Raw genomic sequence first — 25,422 nt, 5'->3', positions numbered from 1 at the left:
TGGTATACGCACGAAATGGGTTGCAATGTAGCTTTCAGACACGTAGTGTCACAGATATTTTATCGTAATAAGATAATTCATTATGATAGCAAATGGAACTGCTTTATTTCTATCTTTTTTTTGAAATCTTTACAACGATTACCAAGGTCACAGGTTACCAAAAATATGCCAAAACGTCATAAAACAGATGTATACAAGTGCGTCCCAAGTGTAACTATAACAGCTCTTTTCTTTTTTAAAAAAAAATTGATCCAAAGAAAGCCAAGACTTATTTCTGTTGAAAACGTAAATTCTTTGTAGCCTTTCAATATAACATGAAAACGGAAGAGGCTTACACTGATCCGTGAATTATGCATTTACTAACGCGTGATTTGTGAACCAACGACTTTTGCGGGAATAATTGTTCACTTTTTTTTTGGAGATTTTAGCGTCATTAAAGCTCGTAAACTGCACCAAACTAGATGTAAAACCAGCCCATTCGACGCGATTGCGGCTGAATTGAAGGACTGAGAACTAACCACAGCGACAGTGAACCAAGAGGGCCTAGAATCTAGTTTGTCACGATGTGTCACACACGGCATTTCGATGCATCAAAATGGAGGGTTCTGTATGTTTTGCGAAACGTGGTTAGAATTTGTATTTTTATGTGACACATGATTTAGCCTTTGCATTTTTACGTGAAAAGTGATTGCTTGCTTTTTTCTGTGAACGTGAAGCTGTTTTTCGAATTTTTCGTGATGCGTGAAAAGGCCAATTACTTATGCATGCAACTGTTTTCAGAAGAGGTATAGGGGACCCTCTTGTTTCTGTTTACTACATACTCGTTGTAAAGATTTCAAAAAAAGATAGCAATAAAGCAGTTCAATAAGATAATTCATAATGAATTATCTTATTACGATAAAATATCTGTGACACTACGTGTCTGAAAGCTACATTGCAACCCATTTCGTGCGTATACCACCCCTAGAAATTTTTTCATTAAAATTATACAGTAAAACATTTTTAGTTAGGGTTTGTTGCATGGAAACATCGATAAACCTCTTGGGAATCTCGGGTAATTGTTACATCGCGAGTTTTAATGAGTGCTTTTTTGACTGTGACCTGTGACCTGTGACCTGTGACCTGTGAAAGAAACCTGCCGCTGGTACCATGCCAATCTCAGTATAAATGTGGGAGTGAAGCATCTTATGCATGAACACAACTCATTATCACTCTGGCTTCAACTCTTTAACTTTTATTGAATGGTTCATTTAATCAGTAAAAGTTGTAAAAATTGAATTATATTACCTGGCTATTAAAATCCCAGAGACCACTCCAGCTAGGGTGGCAGCACAGCCGAGCCATCTGGCAGTGACAGCATCCACATGAAACTTCTCCAGGAAAACGCCCAGCATGGACAACCAGCCATAATAAATACCAAATGTTAGAGCGGTTATTGTTGTCAGTAACAAGAACTGGTTGTTTTTCATAACTTTTTTCAGTGGAGCTTTGGTGCTCACTCTGTGAGGTGTTGAAGAGGTGAGACTAGGAGGAAGTGGGGGCCTTGCAGGAAAGTAAACAAGTACACACAAAAATACAGCTGTACATAAGCCAAGTTCAAAATATGTGTACCGTATTGTTGATCTGTTAGTTTAGCTAGGTTTTGAGTGCTATCAGGAATTGATGCATTGCTGACATTGGTTTGCATGACCACATCAGGAACCATGGCAGGTCCCACCGCAAATGCCACAGCAAGTCCAAAGTATCCAGCTAATGTCCCAATGGCAGTAGCAGTGGTACGTTCACTTGGGGGGAACCATGTCGCAGACAGAAGGGGTGATTCACCAAGGGCTACAGGCCCTCCAGCCATCCAAAAGAACTGGCCCAAGTTAAGAAAAATTGTTCGCGCTTTGTTGTCATCAAATGGAATAACTTGAAGGCCCTTCCCAGGCACTGACAAAAAGGCTATTACAGATACTCTCAGACCTATTGATTAAGAGGGGTGTCACAGGTTAGAGAACTTCAAGCAAAAATAATTTTATTGCTATGACTCAAGGTAAATTAGTGTTTAGGAAGGTTTTCCATACACATCAAGATAATATCCATCCATCTTGTGGAGTGAGAATGTCAAAAGCTCGATATTCGCATGAGCAATTGATTTTGCGTTACTAAGTGTTTCCTTCCAATCAGAAATGAAACCAAAGCTAATCATGATTCGCTCGCACATGTTTTCCGGCACTTTGCGTCAGCTCCGCTCATTATCCGCTGAAATTACTAGAGGCTTCAAATTTTCTTCAACTTTTAACTTTTACCCTTTTTTTCAACAGTAAACATCCACTAAATTCTTTATTTCGCGCATAAACGTCCGCACGCAGTCTTCTCAAAAGCCAAGGTGATTTAAATCCCTTTAAATAGTTCACAAGTATAGTATGCAGGAATCCCCCCAGGGTATCGTCACGCAACGGAAAGGCCTTCCAAAAAATGATCCAAAGAACAAACAAACGGTCGCGAACAAAGAAGTCAACCATTAACCAGATACGAATAAGTTTCCTCTTCTTTTCTTGTAACCATTTGTAAATTGATTGATGAAGGCCATAAGCTGCGCTACTACCTGTATAAAGCTTACTTTGAATTAACCGATTGCGACAGACGAAATTTCATGTTACAATTAAAAGTTCAGCCAAACGAAAAAAAAAGCAGAATAGAGAATTTAAAGTATAAAGAGAAGCTCTTGGTGAATTGTATCTCTGGATTATTGAACCAGGAAAACGTGTCACCTCGGAATTGTCTACCAGCTGATTTATTCGATTATCTCATGCCGGATAATCCCACAATCTCGAGTTGGAGTTTAAAGCTGACTGTCAAGTCGTATTCTACATTTGAATCTAAATAGCGTTCAGTTTAACCTGCTATCAGGTGTTCTTTTTCCGTCTTTTGTTTTCTTTAGCATCACACATGACGGACTAAACGAAAGAGGCACTACTTTTCTGTTGAACACCGATCGGCTAACTGACTAACGCTGCTGTTAGCCAGAGAGCTAGCGCTCCAATTTATAGCCTGGATAACAACGCCTAGATGACCCCTAACGACACTCATGCTAATGCATCAGTCAATTCCAGCAGTGCCCATCCCCTCCCCCCCGGCTAACCCACGGGCATTAGCATTTTTTTTTTTAAAAATGGGCAAATTCCCCGGGGTGGGGACACATAAGCTGTCTAACGAAGAAGTCAATAAGCTGTCTAACGAAGAAAGAGGGCAAATGCTCCGCCCCCGGGATCGTCGCGTTCCAACACCTCCGCAGTTTTTTTAATTAATCAGTGAATAAAACGGTCAACTGTTCAGTATTTTAACGCAACGGTAAGACTTCAAGGACAACAGTACGCGTTAGTTGATTCTGATTATATTTGTTCTCTATATTTGTTTTAACAGTTTACTAAAGGATAGCTGGGATTGCGGCAGACGTGCCCCCAACCGCGAGCAATGATAGGCACCTGTATTCGCAGGCTACTTTTTCTGTGAAGAATCAAGACATTTAAAATGATGATGCATTGCATTTTAAGCTCGCAAGATCTGTCTTGAAGATCCCATCGTTTGAATTCGCCAACCTTAAGTATTTTAACTCCACTTTCATGAATTCAAAAAATGCTAGGTTAGTTTTGAATGCAAAATGCGAAATAATCGTGTTCACGTCAGTGATTGTTTTGTGATAAACAAGACATAGTTCACCTTGTCGCTTATATTTATATGCTTACAAGTAATGAAGAGATATCTAAAATTGAGAAAACATACCTTTAAAAACGCCTCGTCTTTCCCGATGAACTCATCCATGGCACTTTCCAAAACATGTGTCGAATGCCCCGGGGTCGCCCCGGAGTATGCAAATGCCCAGTCCCCGGGCCGCGATAAAATTGCGGCTGCCCCACCCCGGGACTGACACCGTGAGCAAATTCCCCGCGATTGCCCGTGGGGGGGATGGGCACTGTTGGAATTGAATGATGCATAACCTGTTGACGATAAGCTCTCAGTAATGGGAATGGCAACATGATGAAATATTTAAAGGTGGGTAGTCTTGGCGTAACCAACTCAAAGTCTAACTCGAATTTTATTTCTAACTCGACTGATGATTTTAATACGAACCTTTTGAATCCATCAGCCAAGTCAGTGGGAACGAAGCGGCAAGAAGAGCGATCGTAGCCCATGAAGTCAGCAAGAGAATGTTGAAATCTGTCCATTCGAAAGCGACTTTGCTTGGCTCTTGAATCGGTCCCCACGTATTCCATGCCAGACTGTAAATAAACGCCTTTGCCGTGAATACGAACAAGACGTATCATCTTCTCTTGTAAACCTTGAATTCTACTCTGGGTGTCGATATCGTTGATGTGCCAGTTGAAGAGCATTCAAACTCGTTTTCCAAAAAAGTGGTCTTTTCACTTTGTTTCTACATTCCCATTTAATAATCAGCCAAAATGCATCTGATTATCTGTAGTTTGGTTACTGGTATACTGCTCTGGAATTGGTTGCGTCATACTCATTTGACTGCACAATCATCACGTTACACAATACACCCTCAAAAGTGTCACACAATATACCACGTCCAATTCTGTCACGTCAACAAACCTTTTATATGGTCCACGGCAAGAGAGAACAAACATTTACGACTTTTGGTCACATGAGGTGGAATCAGTCCCTAAACTTTCGTAATTTAAATCCAGGGTCAGCCTAACCTATTAATGGGCATCCTTGTCGTTCTCTGCATTTTGAAAATCATTAAGGACAGCGTGCAACAGCAAGACATCACATCTTTTATGAACACTCGACGCACTTCTTACACATTCCTAGCCTTGGCATTGTTTTCAGTATAAAAATACTGAAAATAAGGCTTTAAAACATTTTTATTATTGTGAAAAGTTTTGTCTTCTCACTATTAATATTTCCCTCAAAATGTTTAAAAGCCAGTCAGCCATTAGGTTTAAGATTGTACGTACGTCATAAACTCTAAATCGTTTTTTTTTTCTATTTCTGTACATTGTAACTAAACAGACTTATTGGGTTAACCTAACCATAACTATAAGGATTCTAATAAGGAATTAAATTCATTCACCAAAAAAAAAATATTGCATAGTTTGCCTGCCTATGTTTTAATTAAAATATAAAATAGTTACTACTTAAAAATTTAATAACTTGTTTTGTCTCAGTTCTTACCATCTTAAAGCCCATTCAGTATGTGACCAGTTTCCATGATTGATAAATTAATTGACTGCTTTAAGTCCTTTAACGACTTTTAAGCATAATTAGTCGGATAACCAATTCTTAAATTAACTATTAACCAAATTGAATTTCCTGTAATTCAGCTCTATTTTCATGCTGTACAAATTGTAGAGGTATGCTTCAAAGACTCAAGCCAATTGTTTCTCTAATGGAATTCATGTATGTTTGGGCTGGCATGTGTATAGATCTCACTGTGCACACTTGAGTGCCTTACATAATTGACGGATATTTTTGAAGCTTTAAAACTTCCATAGTTCACTGTCAATTCCTAGTGATCTGAAGACATCTGCACTGTTACAATCTATAAGTTACACACGCATATATACTTATATTCATATGCATACTTGTATGCATATGCTCTAAAATCCTCATGCACTGATTAACATGACACGAATAACACCTCAAATATCACACCAATACTCTCGTAAGAATTTCTCACTAATATATTACTGTTAGTACTGTCTACAATTTGTATGCTCAGCTCAGTCAGTTGGGGGTGAGCAAAAAAGCAGGGGAAGAGACATGGGAATATTAAAGAAGGAGATGAGTTTCTCTCAGTTTTTTCCTTCACCCACCTGCTTTTTTGTTTGCCCCCTAACCTTGAGAGCCTAAGGAACAGACTCGTTTATTACTAAAATACATGATCAAGAGTCTTTGTTTAAAGAATTCTGAGGTGGGAAGTTCTCATCTAAATCAAGACGTGTGTACTCTTCTCTATAAATTAAACACCCTATGGCACAGGCTCCAAGACCAGCGACCGTCACCCAGTTCATCCATTTCATATCAGACTGCGGCACCATAAAAGCTATGTAGAAGAGCAATAACACCACATTTCCTGCGGTTACTAAGATACCACCTGCTACCCCCTCCCCCACAGGATAGACACGTTCCATTGCCAGTTCAAAATACAATGGCAGTGTACCATTGTAGACAAAACCACCAAAGATGATGGAGCTGTAAAGAAGTGGTTTCGTTGATGGCAAGATTCCTGCACAGGATAAACTGAAAACCAGTTGGGAGATTGTTGACAGAGCCAAGAGGACCACCAATAACTGTTTAGTTCTGTGTTTGACATAGTCAGCGCACCTGTGAAATGATACCAGCAGTCAGTAACTAACTGATCAACCTGAGTGCTCAAAATAATGAACATTTTTCAGACATTAACCCAGGGAGTGGGAAGCAACAAAAGATTTAATATATGGGGAGACACTGAAGGCCTCCCGAGGGGGTGGGAGGTAGCATGCTCCCTTGATTCCTCGAAAATTTCACTTTTTCTCCCTTGTTATATTTTCTCGTCAAAGTTCACTTTAATAGAAGAGATATCCCGTGTTCCCTCAAGTTAATCCCAAAACTATCCCTTGCTCCCTTGAAATAATTGGTAATGTTTCCTTGTTCCCCAAAACCACTGGGAGGCCCTTGACTCTTCCCGGAGACCTTAAATCTGTCCCCTTTTATATGCCATCGGCATCAGAAAAAGCAAAGTGTTTTTATAGTCCTCCCTAGAAAATGCCACACCTTTGAAATCCCTACAGTAGGCTGACTGCATCCCTTTTTTCTTACCTTGGACTGGGTAATGCTTTAAAATACTCAGATACCTCAACCATTAGGTGTGTTGGTCAAGTTATTTTCCATAGGGTTTTTTCAATAACTAAATGTACCCTAGAAAAGTTGAGCTATGGTACAAGTACTAACCTACATTGTAGGAAAAATTGGAGAAGGGCATGCCTCCCAGAGGGGGGGGATACCTTATGAAAAGGTTGGGGGTGCTCAGTAGAAAATTTGAATTTAACCCCTAAAAAAGAGCAACCTGGGTGTGATTCGAGCTTTATTTGACCCCTAAAAGGTACCACTAAAAATGAAATAAACTTGATTTCAAGCCACTGTTCAGGAAAGGAGCCCGCACTAGTAGACTGGACTGGACTCAAGAGAACCACAGAAATTGAGCCTAAAAATGGACCAGAATCCTTGACTAATACCTCTAAGCGAGAAAAAAAAGCATCTCTGCCTTTTTCATACAGAGTTCTCCCCAACTGGGGAGGCATGTCCCTTCCATGACTGCATGTACATAACCATGATCGAATGTCAATTTTTGCCTAGATACCCAACCAACCGTTACTGCTGACACCCTAGTGGAGAGGGACTATAATTGAGTAGAGTGTCTACCCGGAACTCAGTATTGAATCTCTAATGAGGACTAGCAGAACATTAGCTTAGATCTATTGAATTACCTGGCCAATGCAATACCAGAGACAACTCCAGCTAATGTAGCGGTACAGCCAAGCCATCCAGCAGTAGTAGCATCCACAGAAAATTCAGCCAAGAAAACATCCAGCATAGATAACCAACCAAAATAAACGCCAAATGTCATCCCAGTCAGTGTGGCCAACAGTACGAATTGGCGGTTTTTCATGGCTTGTTTGACTGAAGCTGTAGTGCTGAGCAAATGTGGTGTCCCAGAAGTGAGACTAGGAGGAACAGGTGGCCTTGCAGGAAAGTACAGAAGTACACACAAAAATACAGCGATACATAATCCAAGTTCAAAATATGTGTACTTAATTATTTCATGATCTGCATATTTTGAAAGTGATGAATTACTGACATTGGCTCGCATAACCTCATTGGGTGCCATGGCTGGTCCCACAGCAAATGCAATGGCGATTCCAAAATATCCAGCTAATGTCCCAATCGCAGTAGCTGTGGTACGTTCGCTTGGGGGGAACCATGTCGCAGATACCAGGGGTGGAGCCCCAATGGCCACTGGTCCTCCGGCCATTAGAAAGAACTGGCCTATGTTGATAAAAACTGTTCGCATTTTCTTGTTATCAAATGGTATAACTTGAAGGCCCTTGCCAAGAACCGACAGAAAGGCTATCAAAAGAACAGATACTCTCAGACCTATAATGGAGAAAGTTTGTATTGGTTAGTGATATCGTACCAAAGTGACATACTCCGTACCGTGGGGGGAATCCCCTTAGGGTTAAACAGAATTTAGACAGCATTCTGCATTACTCCTTGTGCGCCTTGAAATCAGTGGAAAGGTCTAAAGCCTAACGGAAAACTGCAACCAGTTTGTTGACATCATGTGACTTTTGAACAAGAAAAACCCTTGGAAAAAGAGGTTAAGAGGCGTTATAAGAGTACCGACCGTCCCTGTGTATCTTTAAACCGTTTCATCAGGCGAGGAACAAATAAACAAGCTAAAACACAAGGATAATTTGTATCCTAGCGAGGCTGACTTACAACTGCGCGGTAAACGTCCGGTCCTGTTGAAGCTTGTTGAGGATGCCACGAGAACGCAGAGGAAGTGCATGGGGATCTGCTTTTACAGGAAAAACAAAAGAAAGCACAAACCTTTTGAATCCATCAGCCAAGTCAGTGGTAAGGAAGTGGCGATAAGAGCAATCGCAGCCCATGAAGAGAGTAAAAGAAGGTCGAAATCTGTCCAATCGAAAGCAACTTTGCTCGGCTCTTGAATCGGACCCCATGTATTCCATGCCATATTGAAAATAAACGCCTGGGCCGTGAAGACAAACAAGACATACCATCTTCTCTTGTAAACCTTGAAGTGTACTCTAGTTATTGATTCCGTTGAAGAGTATCCTTGATCACGTTCGAAAAGGGTAGACTGTTCATTTGATTCAACCATGATTCAACCATCACTGTGTAGCTTCCGTGAAGCTTGCGTCATTTGCATTGGGTGCAGTGGAACATCACGTGACCAACCATGAACTGGCACGCAATCACGCAATTTGTGTGCGTAACGCTATTCCCTCATCACCAGCTCGTCTTCCAGTCTCTGGAAACCAAAAGAGCGGGAAAAGAAGGCATAGTCTAATTTACGGAGAAGAAGATGGATTTTTTTACAAGTAACATTCAACATTTAATATCTACACATATAAAGGGAATCCGTTTATCTCATGAAAGATTGAAAGACCGAACCTTCTCTGTCACGCAACATTCTGTTCTCCGAGAAGCTACAGAGAGAGACCTTCTGAGGGACCCTCCTTTCCGAGAGCGTAGCGTTGCGTGACAGAGATAGTTCCGCCTTGTGTTGTTTATTTGTTCCTCGCCTGATTAAACGGTTTAAAGATACGCAAAATGTTGGCGAACGACTTTTGTACAAACGGAACAATGGGCTCTCTTCAGAATGAGGCCACGTGACCTTGTTAATCATAGAAACATGTAGAAGGGTAGTGGTACGAAAGGGCTGGTACGAAATAGTTGGGATAAACTTATTAGCTATGTTGTGTTTTCAGTTTTCAGTTTTTAGTCATCCTCGTTCCCAGGATCTCTCCGCCCTCCCGGAGTGGGCCGGAAGGTGAGAGACCCTGGTAACGAGGTTGTGATTTGGTGTGACATTTGAGTTATCAGCCTAGTCCCTAACGGAAATTCTCCCTCCTCTTTTTAAGCCTGCAACACATGTTAGTTATTAGTATGTAAATTCTCCGTTTGAGGATATTATTGTTAAGTTCCAAAAGTAAGAACATAAGTTACTTTGCAGCGTTTTCCTGTCACTATTTTCTGAGGACCAATCGTTACCTTCGGGTACCAAAAGCGTATAGTCGATCCATACCATCTTGCTGTGATCGTGTTAGAATGAAAGTGCAAAAAGATGTACATCATTTGTAAATAGACTTATTTGAACATAGCATAAACTAGTTTCGGCGATGGGAAAAACGATACTAGTATCGACAGACCAAAAGGATAGAAGTTGTTGAAATGAACTAACATGAACACAGAATAAATCGATTTGATGTCCTTTCTATCCATTATTTTCCACTTTTACGTTTTGAAAAGTAAAAATACAGCATTTTGACAAAAAAAAGCACCTTGGAAGGAAACCTAAAAATAGTACTTTGCCAAGATAGAGAACGCCAAAGAGATAATAACTTGATAAACTACAAAGGAACAAGGATGGTTGAGGATGGAGAAGACTAACACGATGATTGCAAACGACGAACTTGAAAAATTCGGCTAAACTTTTTAAGATGCGCAAACCGTGACGTAGCTCCTTTATGATCAAGAGTGCTACAACTGTTACAACACGAGAGGGTGAGGGAGGGGAACGAAATTCTCTACTCATCCCGGCGGAACAAAATGGTAGGGCGATACTTACCCGAAACTCAATAATACGCTGAGAGACAAAAAAAAAAAAAAAAAATAGAAACTGCATATGGAAACCCACAAGGTTAAGATAATCCCGTTGGGTTGTAACAAAATAGAAGACTCGTAGGGCCAAAAGTTCTCTGCCCTCCTAAACCCACACGTTAAGTACGAAAAGTTGAGCAGCACCTCTGTCTTGGATCTGCCCCTCCGATTTTTGCAATATACCGTCTAAATGGCTATGCCGTATCTGCTTTATGTATTTCAGACTGTACTTCACAAGAAACTCGTTACCCTATTTCAGATCAGGCAATTTGACAAGGGCTCTTGACAAGAACTTCATCAAGCTTTCGCCAGCCCATGCAATTGAGCGAGATCGAAGCGAACGCCTCGGCACCAGCCGATCATTGGCCGACAGATTATCGACACTAGGCCGACAGCTGAGACAGATATCCGACAATAAATGACAAAAAGCAAAACACAAAAAACTTGCAACTGGTTGAATGTGGGCAAAATCAACAAAACAAACTCATTGGATGTCGATTTTTAGCAACTTATGCCCGCCTTTCAGTTGCAGCTAACCGTATTGTTGAATTTCATTAAAACTATTCGAAGTACACGTGAACGCATGAAAATTGCTCGAAATTAACAATCAGGATACTTCGAATTCGAGCCCGATATATTATGATTCTTTGAAAGCGGAACAAATTATTAATTGGTTTTCAAGTAAACTCGAGTTAATTCCATGATCCAGGTCATTATAGCTTGACTGACTGAAACAAATCTATGCAATTTTCAAAGGCGTAATTTACATATGCCAACCCCAATTTTCTCAATACCCGTTCTGTTTGGCATTGTTCCTAAAACACTTCACGCCTTTACAACCTAACACGTCCACTGATTCACGTGCAGAAAAGACAAAAGCCCTAGCAATACTGGGCATCTTTCGCTTGCTGGACAATCAATTATCGTCCATCGTAAGAATATAAAGCTTGATTGATTTTGCTGTTTCATTAAAACTGCATTAGTGCTAATTACCAAGGCCTATCAAAAGATGTCTTTCATTTTATTTGGTTGTTCCAGTTGATTGAATTATAACACCAAGTCAAACATGCCTTGAGGCCCGCTTGGTTGTTGCATGAATAATTGTCATTTACCGACGTTAGATTTGTTTAAGATGGAAGGCGTATAGGCAGCTTTGTTTATTCTCACGAGGGAGCGCAGTTACCTTGCTGTGTCGAAATTTGTTTACAAGGAAGTATAATGGTACATTTGACAAGAACACTTTGGAGTAACTACCACAAGCAGTGAAGTATGTGTAAGCAGTTGCCTGTAGTTTAAACGAATCTGCTAGATCTGTCATGTTGTTGACGCCATGCAAGAGTGCCATAAGGACTTGACAGAAAGCGTTTCAATAAAAACAGAACTTAGACAGGAACGGAATGGAAAAGGACCGGAGGCAGTATTTGTTAGGACAAAAAACACTCGGGCACGTTTATTAAGAAGATGTACGTCACAGAGTCTTTTGTTAAGCGGAAATAAAAATGACAGCGACGGTACCGGGCGAAGCAGACAAGACTCAACCCTTTCATCTAGCAGCAGTGGTTTGCTATTTGCGAGACCGCTATCAAGTTCTTCTAGGGAACAGGTCAAGCAATCACTTTTTCCTCGTCCGAAATCGAGTCTAATGAGTGCGACCGGTACGCCAAGAAGTCGGCAGAGAAGTGCCTCTGACTCCGACAGGCTCACAAGAGGAGCAAATTCAAAGACATCGTCGGGAAAGGCCTTAACGGCGACTCTGGTTAGAAGATCGAGTTATTTCAGCTTGCAGAGTCTTCGGCGTGCTTTATCAGTGGACGCCGCATCTGCCAAGCGTTTGACAAAAAGAGGCTCTCGGGACGACAAGGATGGCGGAAGATTTGGTCGCGGTTTTAAGGGAATAGTTACGGCGATTGATGAAGAAGAGCAAGAAGAACAACGACAGCTGGTGAGCTTTTTCTTGTACTTGATTATGACGTTGCCAAAATAAAAAAAAGTCATCAGATTTACATTAATATTGAACGTAACCCTCGACTAACTTTCTAATCAAACCCTCAAGGTCCCTTTTCGTGTGGGTGGGGAAGGTGGTTACGCTTACTTGATCAATCTGATTGAACCTCTAGTAGACTGCTGAAAGAATAGCTATAGCGCTGGAAATTCACAAAATTTTCAGATCTATCGGCGTTGTTTCTTTGTTGTTGTAGCCTATTTTTCAGTCTTTTTAAAGTCCTTGAAATCGCGCCTTACCGTCGCGACTAGCTTGAGTGCTAAAAGGTTGACGAGCAATTGACTGGTTGTGTTATCATTTTGTTAGCTTTCCATTGATTGACCAATCAAATAAGCCAGCAACAGAGCCAAAACATGTCAACAGATTGCACGTACGATTGTTTGTCTTTTGATTGGCTAAGTATTGACCAATCAAACACGCCAAGGACAGACATCAAAGTGGCTGACAACCGTCAATAAATTTCGCTGGCAGTTGTTTCCTGCTGGGTGGACTGAGTAGCTTGGAAAACTAACAGAAAGTTGAAAGATGTCAGCAAACAAACGCTGAAGCCATATCGAATCATGCTATTAATCAATGCATTTTACTGCTACGAAATACATAGAACATTGTTAACGTGTTCCCATGCAGTTGTTCTACAATGGTCACGAAACACCACTGATGACGTAGCATTACGTCAGCCTGTGAAGCGTTTCTAATTGGCTGTGCTATACCTCTAGCAAATAATAGCCGTGTTACATGCAACTTATCACAAACACGGAAGAAAGCTTTCTGCCTGCTATATGTAAGACGCCTGTCTTTTGGCACGCGACTTGCTCTATTTAATTCTATTTAACAATTAGGGTGCGTTCCTTTGGGGGCGATCTGGATCAAGATCAGTGATCCACGATCACTCGAATCATGGTGCATCAAAGGAACCTATGAATCCATTCTGGTCACGGATTCTTCGGCTCCTTAAAATTTGATGCACAGTGAGCCGAATGATCTTGGATCACAGATTCTGATCCAGATCTCCCCAAGGGAAGGCACCCTTAGTTGTTCGTTGCTAGATAATTTTTTAGATTTTCTCTGTATTGTAAAGCGCCTTTGAACTTAAGGATACTTACGCTATAAAAATCTTTATTATTATGATAAATTATTAGTTTCTATTTAAACAATAGAGTGTTTCTGTCGAGGAACTATCGGGTGATAGTAGCCCCGCGGAAATTTGATGTTCTTAAGGCAAATATGCTAGTTTTAAGGACATCAAATTTCCAAGGGGCAACTATCAGACCGATAGTTCCGAGATATAAACACTCTATTGTCTTTATTGTTCACCACTAAATTTTCTTCCGTGCGCCAGTTCAAAAATCACATTGAATAATTTTCAAGTTTTTTTTCAGATGAAAGCCGTGACAGCCAAATGTAAAATCTGAAAAAGAAAACAGACAAAAACACACTTACTACAATTTCAGTTGTTTATTTTCTACAAACCCGCTTGTTTACAGAAAATTTTCCACGGACGAGTACTCTCCATCCGGGTATTTTCCACGGACGGGCACTATGCTCTGATAGTGTCTCTTCGCGGACGAATACTATCGCACCACGTGATCAATTTAAACCAATAAAAATCGGAGAAAATTTAGTGGTGAGCTGTAACGCGTGGTAGTTGACGAGGTCGCACCCCAACTCAACTATCACGCATAGAAATCGACAGCGAATAATTTGATTGCTAATTATTAGTAAATCATTGTAGCTCGTTCAAAACTTTATCTAAATCCTCTTCGCAGAAACTTCAAAAAGGCAAAGAAGCGGCCGCTATTTTGCTAACAACCTCACACTGCTATACAAACTACTCACTATCTACAACAGAACAGGTAGTGAGTAGCGTAGCCAATAATAGAACGGCATTCGTGATAGAACGCTAGTAGATTTACACGAAAACACAGATAAATTAGTTATGCAGCGCTTTCGAGTGGTATACCATGGAATATCCCACGAGTCACTTGTATTTTCTCGGTAAAGACACGAGCATTTATTTATTTATTTATTTTATATCTTTTGACTATTTTTTTTAACTATAAAAAATTGCGATAAAATATTTCTAAGCATATTGAGAAAGTTAAATTTTTTTTTTATTTTTAACTTTCTCAATATGCTTAGAAATATTTTATCGCAATTTTTTATAGTTAAATGTTTAGAAAAATCGCTTCTTATTCGTTTATTTTTTTGTAAATCATAAATTAATTACATACAATACTAACATACTTACACTACTAACACTTCTTACAATACTAACATTACCTATAGTACTTACATTACTCACAATACTAATACCACTTACACCGTTGCTGACCGTGTGACATTACTTACAATACAACCGTTACTTACACTAGTACAGCTACTCACAATACTATCGTAACTTACACTATTGATACTATTCACAATACCGTAGCTTACAATATTCATTGTACTTATGCTTGACATTTATTACATATAAAATCAACAGAACGAGTATTTGTACTATTTTATACCATTCCACGGAAATACAGTGGCCAGCACAATTACGCGCGATGCACAATGGGATGGTTGGATGTAATACCGGTTTTTCTGTCTTCTTATTGGCTGTATTTTCTATGGCATGGCATTAATGTTTTTATTGACATTTGGTTTCCTGTTGCTTGTTTCCAGGCTCTCGCAAGGTTTCGCCGAGCAGTGTACTTGATTCGTATTTTCAGCTCCCTTTGTCTCAGCATAAGGCGTTACGCTGATCAGGATAAATCACGGCAGTATGATTTTTACTACATCAGAGACATGCTGCCGGGGGACGACGATGAACCAACAACAACGAGTAAAGAAATGCCAATCACGTTTAACAAGCACCTTTTTTCCAGGGATAATACGGTAAAACTATTTTGCATTTTGATAGTAAAGTTAACTCGCAAAACCAATTACTTCAGCCACTAGTAATAGTGCAGTAAGTGCATCAGAATTTGAATCAGATAAGTGCAACTGGGGGAAGATGCGGAAAGAGCGAAACACTAGTGAAAGCGCGGGAAAAAAATGAAACCAGCCGCGCGGACGAGGAAATAATGAAAACCATTGCGCATGGCGGGGGCGGGAAAATGCTCATAGCCGTTGAAAGACGCGGGAAAATATGAAAAACCATTGATAAGCTCGGAAAAATGAAACCTAATAGCAAGCGCGGGCAAAATCACGTGACGTAAATCAACATCTTACTTACCATAACGGCAACCGTGGCTTTGAATTAATCGTTTAGCTCTCCAAACGTGAAACTAAAGTAAAATCTTGTCATCCTGCGTGAGGCATTAAGAGCATACTCCAACTTATTGTTTACTGAGTGAAATTATCTGTTTTACAGCTCCATTTCCCCTTCTGGGCTCGCTTGGTCTGTGCGAAGAAACCCGAAGATAGAAGCGAGACTGAAATGAATAAGCTTGTTACTTTGCTGCGAGGAATGAAGAGTTTTGGAAAATTTTCTCGCGAAGCTCAGCGAAACTTGTGTCAGACAATGACATATGCCCGGTGAGAAATTTTATATGTCGTGCTAGTATTGTGTTGTGCATTGAGCAATCGTTATAATGCTTGAAACAAAATCTCAAGGACAAGGGGATAGTCTTAGAGTTTTTTATGCGAAAATTAGAACTAAACGGCCCTGTTTTTCCCAGCGACTCAGATTGGATATGTAGAGTAGACTTCGTAAAGACGAACAGTTGATTTCATTAGAGTGATTTTCAATTGGGTTTCACCCACAAAAATCAACGGCCAATCACAACGGCCAGGCAATCCAGTCAACCAATCAAAACTCGAAGTAAGAACATGTGGCCGGCGTGGAGCGCGGGAAAACTTGTGTGAGCGTGTGACCTGTTGCTTGGATTTCTGATTGGATGAGAAAATGGCGCGATTTTTGTTAAACCAATCGTTTAGCGCAGTAATGCAAAACGATAGCAAATGTGAACTGCATTCGACACTCAAATGAAAAACGCTCTACTGCTCAAACTGAGTTTTAGTCTTTGCAATTCCTTTTTCCATTCTGATCTAAGACCCATTTTTGGTTTTTGCTTATTTGTCGCACATGCCCATTTAATGCCCACTTACAAGATACCTTTTCAGTCTCCAACTTTTTTCTGCTTCACATGTACAGTTATGAACGGAGAAGGATCATCGTCCGACAAGGACATCCGGGATATTGCTTTTACTTTATAGTCTCGGGCTCAGTCTCCGTCACCATCACGCGGAAGGACTACAAGACTGGAGTTTACGTCACTAACACTGTTGATGTACTGGAGAAGAACGAAGCTTTTGGGGTAAAGTCATCATTTATTCATTATCTAAAAAAGCTTTAAAAAATGATTATGCAAGTAACACGTTAAAAAAAGAAAAATTGTGATCTTAAGGTAAGGAAAGAAAAACTGATGAAGCTTAATATTTAAAATCATAGAATATATAAATCTGTTTGATGCTCCAGTTGCAAAATGAACCTTTGTTTTTCCTTTTTTGTTCTGAGTTTGTTCTAGAAACTAAAATTTCGGGCATCTTTCTTGTAAATATATAATTAAGTTACTCGGATTCTCAATGCTTAGCTTGAAAATATCTATAAATAACGTATATATAAAAGAAGGTTACTAGCTCCTCGTTGCATGATCATGAATATAAGCTGTCAGAAAAGTCGTGCTCGTAGTATAATTGCTAACCGAAAAGTCTTGCGTCCCAAAGTGACTTTAAACTGGCAGTTAAACCCGTTAATCGTGCGGCAAGTGGTGTTGGGTACTCGGCGATAGATTAGCGTCTTATGTATAGAAATAAGTAGGAAGGCCCCGGTGTAGCAATGAATCGTAAAACAGTCCTTGTTGTACAGGAAATAGCGCTCATCTCAGAAGAAGCAAGACGAACCGCTACAATCATATGTAGGGAAAGAGTCGAGGTTCTCGTGGTAAACAGGGAGACCATCTTGGAGTATTGTCCTGACGTGTTTCAACGCGAATACGAGGAAAAACTTCATGTTATGAGGTGAGTCTTGCTCAGGCCGGGCTTCTACGCGTCAAGTGGGGAACTATTGTGTGTAAACCTTCCGTTTTTATAGAATGCCATAGAAAATACAGCCAATCAGAATACAGGAAAGTCATTGCATACTCGACAGTGTTACACCTAACTTTCCTATTGTGGGTTTCGCTGTTATTCGTTGGCCACTGTTTTTTCTATAGTATTGTATAAAATAGTTATCCAACGTTTTCTCGTGGTATACTATGAAATATCGCGCTTGTCACTTGTATTTTCTTAGTATATATACCGAGATAACAGTGACCGTAAACACTACGATGCATATGTGAATCGTGGCTATCGAAAAAGCTAAATTAATGGAAAGATCTGTTCCTATTTTAAAATTTTTGCGTTGTATTTCCAGGAGTCATTCTTTGTTTCATGGCTGGGGAGAAGACTTATTACGACCCTTGAGTTTTCGCTCACACATCAGAGAGGTAAAGAAAAGTTCTCAGTATCAAAGCTCGTTATAATTATAGGCTATATTTCGAACTTTTATCGAAACAAGCTTTTTTTAAACGACTTTAAACTGAACTCACCCCTCTTTTCTCTTTCTTTACAGTTTTCTTACGGGAAATTGGTCGACATCGATTCGACAGATTCGGAGTCCATTTACTTCATAATTAAGGTGAGCCGAGAAATTAATTGGTGCCAAGAGACGGTGATTCATACAATTCTAACCATTATACGATCGACCAGACTTAAGCACACATTCCTATTACCTTCAGGTTGGTAAATTAAATAATTTTCGATTCATCGCATCGCGGTGCCTCATGGTTATTGCGCTCGACTCGAGATCGAGCGGTCCGGGTTCGAATCGATCCCTGGCAGCATGGGGACATTGCGTTGTGTTCTTGGGCAAGACACTTTACTCTCACAGGGTCTCTCTCCACCCAGGTGTATATATAAATGGGTACCGGCGATGGACTAGCATCCCATCCAAGGGGGAGTAGAAATATTCCTAGTCGCCTCATGCTACTGAAACCGGAGAAACGCGTCGGCCTGATGTGCCACTTGGCTCGTAAGCAGACTTACGTTTACCTACCTTAGTTATATATATCAATTTTCACCTTTTTCGCAAATAACGAGCAACGTTTTTCATAGGGGAAAATGGAGATGTTGCGAAGAGTTGATTTACAGGCTGTTCTCAAATCTGACGTCACCATCAGTTTATATCGGCAGCGGCCTCTTCCTCGACCAATCGCATCGCTCCCTCGCAAGAAAGGATCTAATACGAGCTATATCAACGTGGGCTCATTACAGCCTGGGGACTCTTGGGTAGGTGTAAAAAAAAAAAAAAAAAAAAAAAGTCAAATATTTGAAGTTATTCGTCTTTTTAGCTCTTTTTTGCTCCTTTAGATTATAAGACGAGCCAGTTTGTTTTTAAAATGGGTCTTTAAACTGCTGTGTAGAAAAGACATAAAGAGCGCAGAACGACACGTTCTCCAAACGTTGCAGATCTGTTCTAATTAGGAAACGAATCCATCCCAATAAATTCGTCCTAGAAGTCTCGCTCCGTTTGCTCAGCAATCTTCGTTTTCGGTATTTTGGTCGCGACCACGAGTCGCGACGTCCCGCTAGGCTCGAGTTCTTTTTCCAGCTATTTATTGTACGTAGATCAAAGAAAAAACAGAAGAGGCAAGCTAAGTGCTGAGGTTCATACCAAAATTATTGCGACCTCAGGGAATAAGATGAAGGATTGAAAATCTTTCAAACCTCTGGAAAAGTGAGGGACTTTAGATGTTAAGTGACATAGTTCCGTAGATTTGTTGGTAGCGAGGCACCGTGATTATTAAAATTGTACATGTATTCCAACGATTGTCAATGATTTTTGTCTGCTGTCAGGATCTAGCGACTCTTGGAACTGTGGGTTCAGCATCAGGGCCTGGGAACATTTTAGTCAGCGCGGGTGTGCGAGTTCTAAAAGTTCCCAAGAGGAGAGTTATTGAATTGAGTCCGAGAGGCCATATGGAGACATTTGAAGAAAACTTCAGCCCGAAACACAGGTTAGAATTAAACTGTTCACTGATCCGCGTATTAGTGGATGAGGACGAATTATGTGATATGAAAATATTGACTATTTATTCAATTCGGTATAGATTATTGTATGCGATATCAATTTTCCTCATATTAATTTCAGAGTTTCTTTGCTCTCTTTCCTTACAGATGCCTCACGGATGAAGAGTTGTACAGAGATTATTTAGCGGCCGAGGCGTGGCTAGACTACAGAAAGAAAGTTGTACAAAGTGTCATAGACTCTAAGGAAGGGCGCTTTATTGCGCATGTGTCCGCTACAGCGAAGGGTTCGTCGGGTTGGACCGCGTGGCCTGGAAGCCAACAAGGAACGTAAACAGTTGTAGCAAATATATGGTCGACAGCTTACGAGAATTCTAAATTGCCAAGATATTCAGATAATTGTGGAGCAAGCATAGCGATATGAATGACGAAACTCTATGTCCAAAGATTTTCTCAACAGAAAAGCAGTTCCATTGGCTTAGTCGAGAGTACCGCAACAACAAATGGAATTTTATTACACCTGTTACAAATACTTTTAAAACAAATATTGGACTACACAAATAAAAATATCGCCAAAATTCTGGCGGCTACACGCTACATCATTTAATTACTGCTTAATTTTTACGATGTATTCTATTTTTTCAGTGCTTTGTCAATTTGAAAACCAACAGAGAGAAAGTTATTAGAATACCTTACTTTGAGACGAACATAAGAGATGTTTGGTTGCTTCAGTTTCCCCAGAGCACATTTTAACAACGTAAGACCAACAAAGAAAAAGGGAAGCAGGCGGGACTTCAAATTATTGATAAAAGGACAACATGCATTCAAGGAAAGGACACGTCAACAGAAGACGAGTCTATTTCTTGTACTGGCTTAAAAGCTCTTCGATCTTTGTCAGGTTCTTATCTTTTGCGATATCAAAAACAGTTTTGCCCGTTTCGTCTGTTACGTGTGGGTCAGCGCCCTGTTGACAAAGGAGAGGGAAAATAGTAAGTTTGTATCCAGATTATCTTCAGTTATTATTTATCCTCGTGTCGTGTCACAAACAAAGCAACTTCTCTCGACTAGTCACCAGGCTTGCTGGGAACGCTGTGGCCTAATGGTTAGTGCCCAACACTCTTGATTGAGCGGCCTGGGTTGGAGACCTTCCTATGGTCATTGTGCTGAAAGTCAAGGGCTAGAAACGTTACTCTCAAAATACCTCTTCACTCAGGACTATAACTCGGCTCTCTCCGCTGCAGAGGCTCAGAGGGAGTTTTCCGGGTGGGGAGAATCCGCTGAGCGATGCGAGTGCAGGCCCAGGGCTACGTATACGTCACCAGGTCCATTCGACCTCGCGCCTGCACAGACCTCGCACAGCAGATTTCTACACTGGCGAACGTTCAAACGTCCGCGGAGGAGAAAGATAAATTGGTACAGACGATCTGTTAGGCTCACTTACTTCTTTCAAGAGGAAAGCTACAGTAGCGAGATGGTCTTTGTCAACCGCTGCCATCAATGGAGTCATGCCATCTTCATCCTGGTACTAGAACAGAAGAAGGAATCACGTGTGAAGCGAATGGAAAGTACAGTGTTTGATAGACGAGACCATGTGGCCGCGCAGTCGACCTCATTCTCCTAGCTAGTAGGTAACCAGTACAACTTCTCCCTCCCCTTGGCAGGCTAGGTAACACAACACAACACAAAAGGAAGTTAGGCGAAGAAGGAACGGATGATTAGGTACAGAAATTTAGGCAAAAACAGAAACAACCAAGCCTGAAACAATATCGTAAAATCGTGGCTAAAAGCCCCCTCGGTTAGCAGCGCACGCCCACTGCTCAACAAGCCCTCCTCTGGTTAGAACTCGAAGCCCACCGAACACCCTTAACGCAGTTATCTATGCTTAAGATTATCAGGTAGCTCACACGATACAGTAGCTACATTGATGAATGGAATTTAGAACAAAAACAGGATATTGTTATTAGATAGTTTAAGGTAATAAAGGGGGTCCGTAAGGATAACATCACGTGACACCTTTGAAATAATGCAATGACCGTTTGCCATGTTATGGCATATCGCATCGTTGAAGCGAGGAGAAAAATGGCGGCCAAAGCTTTTGTGTGATGCGGTATGATAATCAGTCCAAATCCATGAAATGGTTGAAATGTCAATGTCAAGCGTAGTACCATCGTCTCTCTGAGCTTTTACAACTTAGGAACATATTTTTTGAGGTATTCCTTGATTTAAAGCCGAGCAATTGTGACATCTTATGGATGAGTCGGCCGGCAAAAGAATCACTGAGAGGATTTAAGAGCAAAACACACCCAAAGAAGATTAGTGGCTCAACTGAATCAGGCGTTTTCCAGTAGAACAGGTTTTTCTCGCGATATTTATCACGATTAACTTCCTTCAAGGTCAAACGAATCGTTCTCAAGGATTACTGGTTTAGACAAACAAAAAAACACAAGAAGACTGTTCTGCTTTATTTATCAAGGTAGTGTCTTTGAGGACCTTCGAGGGGTGGTCTGTTGTTAACGGAATTAATTTCATAACAGCTCTTCAGATCAACTCGACTCACCATGACCCGAGCAATTATTCGTGAAGAACCCATAATCGGTTTTTTACAGCTTCACACAGACCCGGCAAAGCCCGCTACTAACGCAGGCCAAACTGTAAAGTCGTCTGTGATGAGCAGATTGTAATCAGGCATTATAGTACCATTACGTATGTGGTTTCATTTACACACGCAAAAGTAAACAAAAAGAAAGAAAGGAAAAACAATCCCTTACGTCTATGATGGCCATATTTTCCAACAGAAATCTAACGATTGGAACCTTTCCTGCATCTGCGGCGTAGTGGAGAGCATTGCGTCCGTGTCTCACCTCGGCGTTAATTTCAGTTCCCTGTAAAACGGCAATGCGTACAGTTGTTACAGATTCAAATGCCGGGGGGTGGGGAAAGGGTGGGAAAGGAGGTCAGGAGAGGGGATGGGTAGGGGTCATTAAACCCTATTCTGTGAACAAATTGAGAGTAAGAGGTTGCATAATTATATTAATAATCACCTCAACAACTGCGACAAATCAATTTTGCTTAGGATGCCCCCCGCCCCTTCAATGGCACCAAATGAAAATCTGTATTCATTACCGTAACAAATATTGTAAACAGCTATCGTCTTACTTGATAGATCAACAGATTTTATGCCATACAATACTTGGGCCAAGTTGCAACATTATGCAACTGCAGAAATATTTTCAGTCAATTTTCAATGACTTTTCGTTCCTGCGAGTTCTTGGATTGTCTTGTTGCACTCGTGGACTCCAAATGAATTGACCCAGTAAAGTTTTAAGCGTCAAACATCCCTTACACGAGAGCATTGGCGAACAGAGTCAAGCGCCAATGAGAGCAGTGACAACCACGCTGCATCCATTCTTAACTTGAGTTTTTGATTCTCACAATTCAGACAACAGATAGAGTTCTTACCGGTCTTCTAAGATGCTTCTCTACATAGACCAAATCCCCAGTTTGGATCGCCTGAATAAACTGTTCACTAGCGCTCATGGTGCTACTGAAAAATTGTTCAAAAACGTCGAAGAAATCTACCGGGCACCGTCGGAAGTCGGCGAACTAACTAACAGATATATAAAGGGATATTTATTAAATTCTTTAAGCACAGGTCATGCATGCCACGGAGGGCACTCAGCCATTCAGTTTTGATTGAATACCAAGATAAAACATCACAGTGTAAACCGTTTTGTTTTCTGTTAATGGCGGATTGGAGATTAATGAGTTTTGTTACCGCGTGTGTAAACAAATAAATATCATAGAGGATTGAATACACAGAGGCACCATTCGCTGCGATGAATCGAATTTGTACGTTGTGGAGATGAACCAAGTGTGTTCGTCAGTGACAAGGTGCCGACTGAAGATCATTAGAAGGCTTCTTAATGAGCACAGGGTGGTTCCCAGGTAGCTTAATCCAGCGTCGCGTCGCTCAACTGTTTCTTTTGTGACGTCATCACACCGTGCAGTTGGGAAAACAGTCTGTCGAGCCCAATTAGGTAACATAACTTTTAGATATTTTACTTAGAAGTCCAGATATCTTAAATATTGCATGGGCGAGACTGCATTAAGGTGGAGCTTGAAAACTTTGATTATACAACTTCAAAATAATAAAACAGTGAACTAAGACCAACTAAGGAGCTATCCAATTAAGGAGAGCTCCGTCATACTGAATCTTTTGCGATATACAAATTACTCTTAAATAAAAGACGGCCTTAAAATGGCTGCCTATTAAGCTAGAAAAATGCCAAAAAAAGGAATTTTACGCCCTGTAAACCAAATCAGAACATGATGGCCGCAATTCATAGTGGTGAAGACTGATACGCGTTATGAGCCACGGAAAAACTTCAAACATTTAGGCTCAGTTTTCAGTGTGTCTTCCATCACGTCCCTCTTGTTGCTGTTCATGCTGTCTCAAGACTGTAGGCTGTTCTGTTTTAGAGATACGAAGGTTTAAAATTTGCAACTGATCAAATTGATGCTTTAAATTAAAATTCAGCCTAAAACAATAGACCTCAGTACAAGGCTCTGGGGAATAACTACAGAGTTTGTGGGTTTATTCCCCAGAGCCTCGTGCCGAGGCCCTTGTGTTAGGCTGAATTTTAATACATCGAAATTGGTCTACTAATCTCTCTCTTTAAACTCAGTTTCCCAGCCACACTTGAGAGTGTAATAAAAACTCGCTAAAAAAGCACGATTCTGGACAACTTTGGTTGTGTTTCGTTCAGGACCGAGAGCAGACTGAACTTGTTTTTCTGGCGCGTCTGAGAACATGCCGTGTAATGTGTGAAATCAGACCCTGAAAAAATAATCAGCACACACTTTATCACTGCGTAAATCTGACGAAACGAAAGATATGCCAAATGCCCTTCAAAATCGTGTAGGAAGCGGCTTTAAAACATGTGTCTTATTAAATTTAAGCAAGATCCGGTGTTAATTTTTACATGTCACCTACAAATCATTTGCTAACAGATAAGCAAGTCAGATCAAAATATGATATACACCAATAACAATCCCTTGTTTGGGAAAATTACTTACAGTACTATGCAAAAAGAAAGTTCAATTCAGCTAAGCTCACCCCACGAATACGAAATGACCAATGGACCCCTGATCTATTGAGTTTCTGTCTGTTATGTCTAACTCTTTAAACGTTTTTTTTTTTTTAATTCAATGAAATTGCTCTTGAATGTGCCACAGGTTAAAAACTTTATTTAATTTGACTAATCGACCCCTATTAATCGCTTGGCCCTCGAAACTTTCTTTCGGAGGAACTGTTTTGGCCTTGCTGGAACTCAGCCTCCTATCAACCTCCCATCAAACAAAAAAACAACAACAACAACAACAACAAAAGACACTGGGTTCCATTCCCCCCTGTTCTCACGGCTTTATAGCCTTGCTGCAGATCGGCTTCATCACTGGGGAAGAATCCTTTGTAGGGTTCGTAAAAGAAAACTTGAAGCGAGAACAGGAAACAGGGATGAAAGCCTTACGGTTTTCTGATGAGAACCGGGATAAAGCCTTGTGTTCACAAAAGGAAACTGGTTGCAGGTTCTTGATGTAGGGATGAGCCCCGAACTGAGTCCTATCGTGTGAACACCACTATAGGAACTCATGAGTTCCTCAGTGTTCCCATACGAGTATGAGGAGGATTTCAGATGCCCCAAGTACTAACACATCGTGGTCTCCTACGCAGCCATTATTTAAGTCATCACGCAAACAAGGAGTATTGCATGACTTCCCATAAAAGGACATCACGTAAGGTTGTTCTGTACTGCTCGCCACTCTCATCTTATGGCATAGCGAAAAATGACTCGTTTTCACACGCTTTGTTTGACCCGACCTCCGAAATCCGTATCTTATTTCGGACCTAAACTTGCCTCAACTCACTGTTCAAGTGTCATTTATATTAATAGGGGACGGGGGTGGGAAGGAAC

At 40.7% G+C, this 25,422-nt stretch overlaps 3 protein-coding genes, 1 long non-coding RNA gene and 1 pseudogene across 4 annotated transcripts; 2 read left to right on the top strand and 3 right to left on the bottom strand.

Moving 5' to 3' along the window:
- Nucleotides 1–926: 926 nt before the first annotated feature.
- Nucleotides 927–1,969, bottom strand: LOC145490411 (solute carrier family 49 member 4 homolog pseudogene; annotated as a pseudogene).
- A 2,916-nt stretch (nucleotides 1,970–4,885) lies between these two features.
- On the bottom strand, nucleotides 4,886–9,033 carry LOC145490147 (solute carrier family 49 member 4 homolog). Its single transcript, XM_081469257.1, has 3 exons — nucleotides 8,599–9,033; nucleotides 7,476–8,142; nucleotides 4,886–6,333 (listed from the first exon to the last, which is right to left on the bottom strand). Exons 1-3 carry the CDS (start codon nucleotides 8,891–8,893, stop codon nucleotides 5,892–5,894), a joined length of 1,404 nt encoding a protein of 467 aa, XP_081325383.1. The 5' UTR covers nucleotides 8,894–9,033; the 3' UTR covers nucleotides 4,886–5,891.
- A 2,506-nt stretch (nucleotides 9,034–11,539) lies between these two features.
- Nucleotides 11,540–19,784, top strand: LOC145490144 (uncharacterized). Its single transcript, XM_081469253.1, has 10 exons — nucleotides 11,540–12,337; nucleotides 15,065–15,277; nucleotides 15,756–15,919; nucleotides 16,539–16,701; nucleotides 17,253–17,404; nucleotides 17,799–17,871; nucleotides 17,997–18,062; nucleotides 18,539–18,712; nucleotides 19,280–19,440; nucleotides 19,601–19,784. Exons 1-10 carry the CDS (start codon nucleotides 11,726–11,728, stop codon nucleotides 19,782–19,784), a joined length of 1,962 nt encoding a protein of 653 aa, XP_081325379.1. The 5' UTR covers nucleotides 11,540–11,725.
- A 522-nt stretch (nucleotides 19,785–20,306) lies between these two features.
- On the bottom strand, nucleotides 20,307–23,655 carry LOC145490150 (myotrophin homolog). The gene is made up of 4 exons (XM_081469262.1): nucleotides 22,910–23,655; nucleotides 22,219–22,332; nucleotides 20,892–20,975; nucleotides 20,307–20,414 (listed from the first exon to the last, which is right to left on the bottom strand). The coding sequence occupies exons 1-4, from the start codon at nucleotides 22,985–22,987 to the stop codon at nucleotides 20,307–20,309; spliced, it is 384 nt and encodes a 127-aa protein (XP_081325388.1). The 5' UTR covers nucleotides 22,988–23,655.
- Nucleotides 23,656–24,795, top strand: LOC145490151 (uncharacterized). The gene is made up of 2 exons (XR_014049668.1): nucleotides 23,656–24,246; nucleotides 24,343–24,795. It is a non-coding gene; the product is annotated as an uncharacterized LOC145490151 (long non-coding RNA).
- The last annotated feature ends 627 nt before the right edge of the window (nucleotides 24,796–25,422 follow it).

This window comes from Orbicella franksi, chromosome 6, assembly GCF_964199315.1.
Source record: "Orbicella franksi chromosome 6, jaOrbFran1.1, whole genome shotgun sequence".
Taxonomy (NCBI): Eukaryota; Metazoa; Cnidaria; class Anthozoa; order Scleractinia; family Merulinidae; genus Orbicella; species Orbicella franksi.
The sequence above is the reverse complement of the archived record's forward strand: the minus strand, read 5'-3'. Positions and strand labels throughout refer to the sequence as shown.

What these genes read in the sequence shown, in the direction of transcription:
- LOC145490150 (XM_081469262.1), bottom strand. Translation starts at nt 22,987, where the DNA reads ATGAGCGCTAGTGAACAGTTTATTCAGGCGATCCAAACTGGGGATTTG. An exon ending in AGAAGCATCTTAGAAGACCG is followed by an intron (nt 22,333 to 22,909) that starts GTAAGAACTCTA and finishes GCCGTTTTACAG; the next exon opens with GGAACTGAAATTAACGCCGA. An exon ending in TAGCTTTCCTCTTGAAAGAA is followed by an intron (nt 20,415 to 20,891) that starts GTAAGTGAGCCT and finishes CTTTGTCAACAG; the next exon opens with GGCGCTGACCCACACGTAAC.
- LOC145490147 (XM_081469257.1), bottom strand. Translation starts at nt 8,893, where the DNA reads ATGGTTGAATCAAATGAACAGTCTACCCTTTTCGAACGTGATCAAGGA. An exon ending in TTGGCTGATGGATTCAAAAG is followed by an intron (nt 8,143 to 8,598) that starts GTTTGTGCTTTC and finishes TCTCCATTATAG; the next exon opens with GTCTGAGAGTATCTGTTCTT. An exon ending in TCTGGTATTGCATTGGCCAG is followed by an intron (nt 6,334 to 7,475) that starts GTAATTCAATAG and finishes ATCATTTCACAG; the next exon opens with GTGCGCTGACTATGTCAAAC.
- LOC145490144 (XM_081469253.1), top strand. Translation starts at nt 11,726, where the DNA reads ATGCAAGAGTGCCATAAGGACTTGACAGAAAGCGTTTCAATAAAAACA. An exon ending in AAGAAGAACAACGACAGCTG is followed by an intron (nt 12,338 to 15,064) that starts GTGAGCTTTTTC and finishes GCTTGTTTCCAG; the next exon opens with GCTCTCGCAAGGTTTCGCCG. An exon ending in AGAAGAACGAAGCTTTTGGG is followed by an intron (nt 16,702 to 17,252) that starts GTAAAGTCATCA and finishes CTTGTTGTACAG; the next exon opens with GAAATAGCGCTCATCTCAGA.